This window comes from Vanessa atalanta, chromosome 14 (genome assembly GCF_905147765.1).
Source record: "Vanessa atalanta chromosome 14, ilVanAtal1.2, whole genome shotgun sequence".
NCBI classification, from domain to species: domain Eukaryota; kingdom Metazoa; phylum Arthropoda; class Insecta; order Lepidoptera; family Nymphalidae; genus Vanessa; species Vanessa atalanta.
The window spans coordinates 4867456-4868328 of record NC_061884.1 but is presented as its reverse complement, the minus strand read 5'-3'; the positions used below and the strand labels follow the sequence as shown (position 1 = coordinate 4868328).

At 30.5% G+C, this 873-nt stretch overlaps 1 protein-coding gene across 1 annotated transcript; it reads right to left on the bottom strand.

Moving 5' to 3' along the window:
* Positions 1-297: 297 nt before the first annotated feature.
* LOC125068988 lies at positions 298-873 on the bottom strand. The gene has a single exon (XM_047678394.1). The coding sequence runs from the start codon at positions 871-873 to the stop codon at positions 298-300; it is 576 nt and encodes a 191-aa protein (XP_047534350.1).

The following is an 873-nucleotide window of genomic DNA, read 5'->3' as shown; positions in this document are numbered from 1 at the left end:
ATATTTTTTTTTACAATTTTATAGTTAAACTTTTATATCCAATATTTAAATTGAAAAAAAAAAATTGAGTAAATGCAAATGGTCAATAATGAATTACATATAATTTTATACTATATATACTATATTACTATATTATATGTATAAATGGAATATAAAAAATGTGGTATAGTAAATAACTTTATTAATTTTATTTAAAACCGATGTTAAATACCAAGATTTATATTCGCTTATTATATATTAAAATAAAAAACTTGTATGTCTTATTTAAAACTATGTCAAACTTTATTTCAATTGTAATTACATTTTTCGCCCTTTACTCCATTTAGCGTAGCCCTCGCAAAGAAGCAACAACGCAGAAAACATTTCCTCAGGAGGGACATCTACATCTTGAACGCCTCTTTTTGCTCTCCTCCGGCGTCCGTATGAACTAAAAGTGGTTTGAGGCCTCTTGATACCAGCGTTAACGAACAATGTCGGTGTCGGAGTTGTAACTATTGTATTCTGTTTTGATTTCACAGCTTGCACAATAAGACATAATAAATATCCACCAAACGCAAGAAAGGCTAGCGTTGTAACTGATATTGAGAAAATGTTACTTATTTTGCCGTATCCGCCTTTTTTGTATAGCCCTTCATACTCCATCCTTTTAATGAGCGGTGCTTTAAAAGCCATCGCTTGGGCGCCAAAGTTTTCTATATTAGCTGGTGTTGTGACCGTCATATTATCGTATTCGGTGGAAAAATCTTTTAACGAATTCTTTAATTGTAACAGCTTGTCTATAGTTAACTCGTTAAGATATTGAACTTCTTCTGTGGTTATATCCATAGTAATATTTCGACACAGTATTAATATAATGAAAACATAACATAGCAT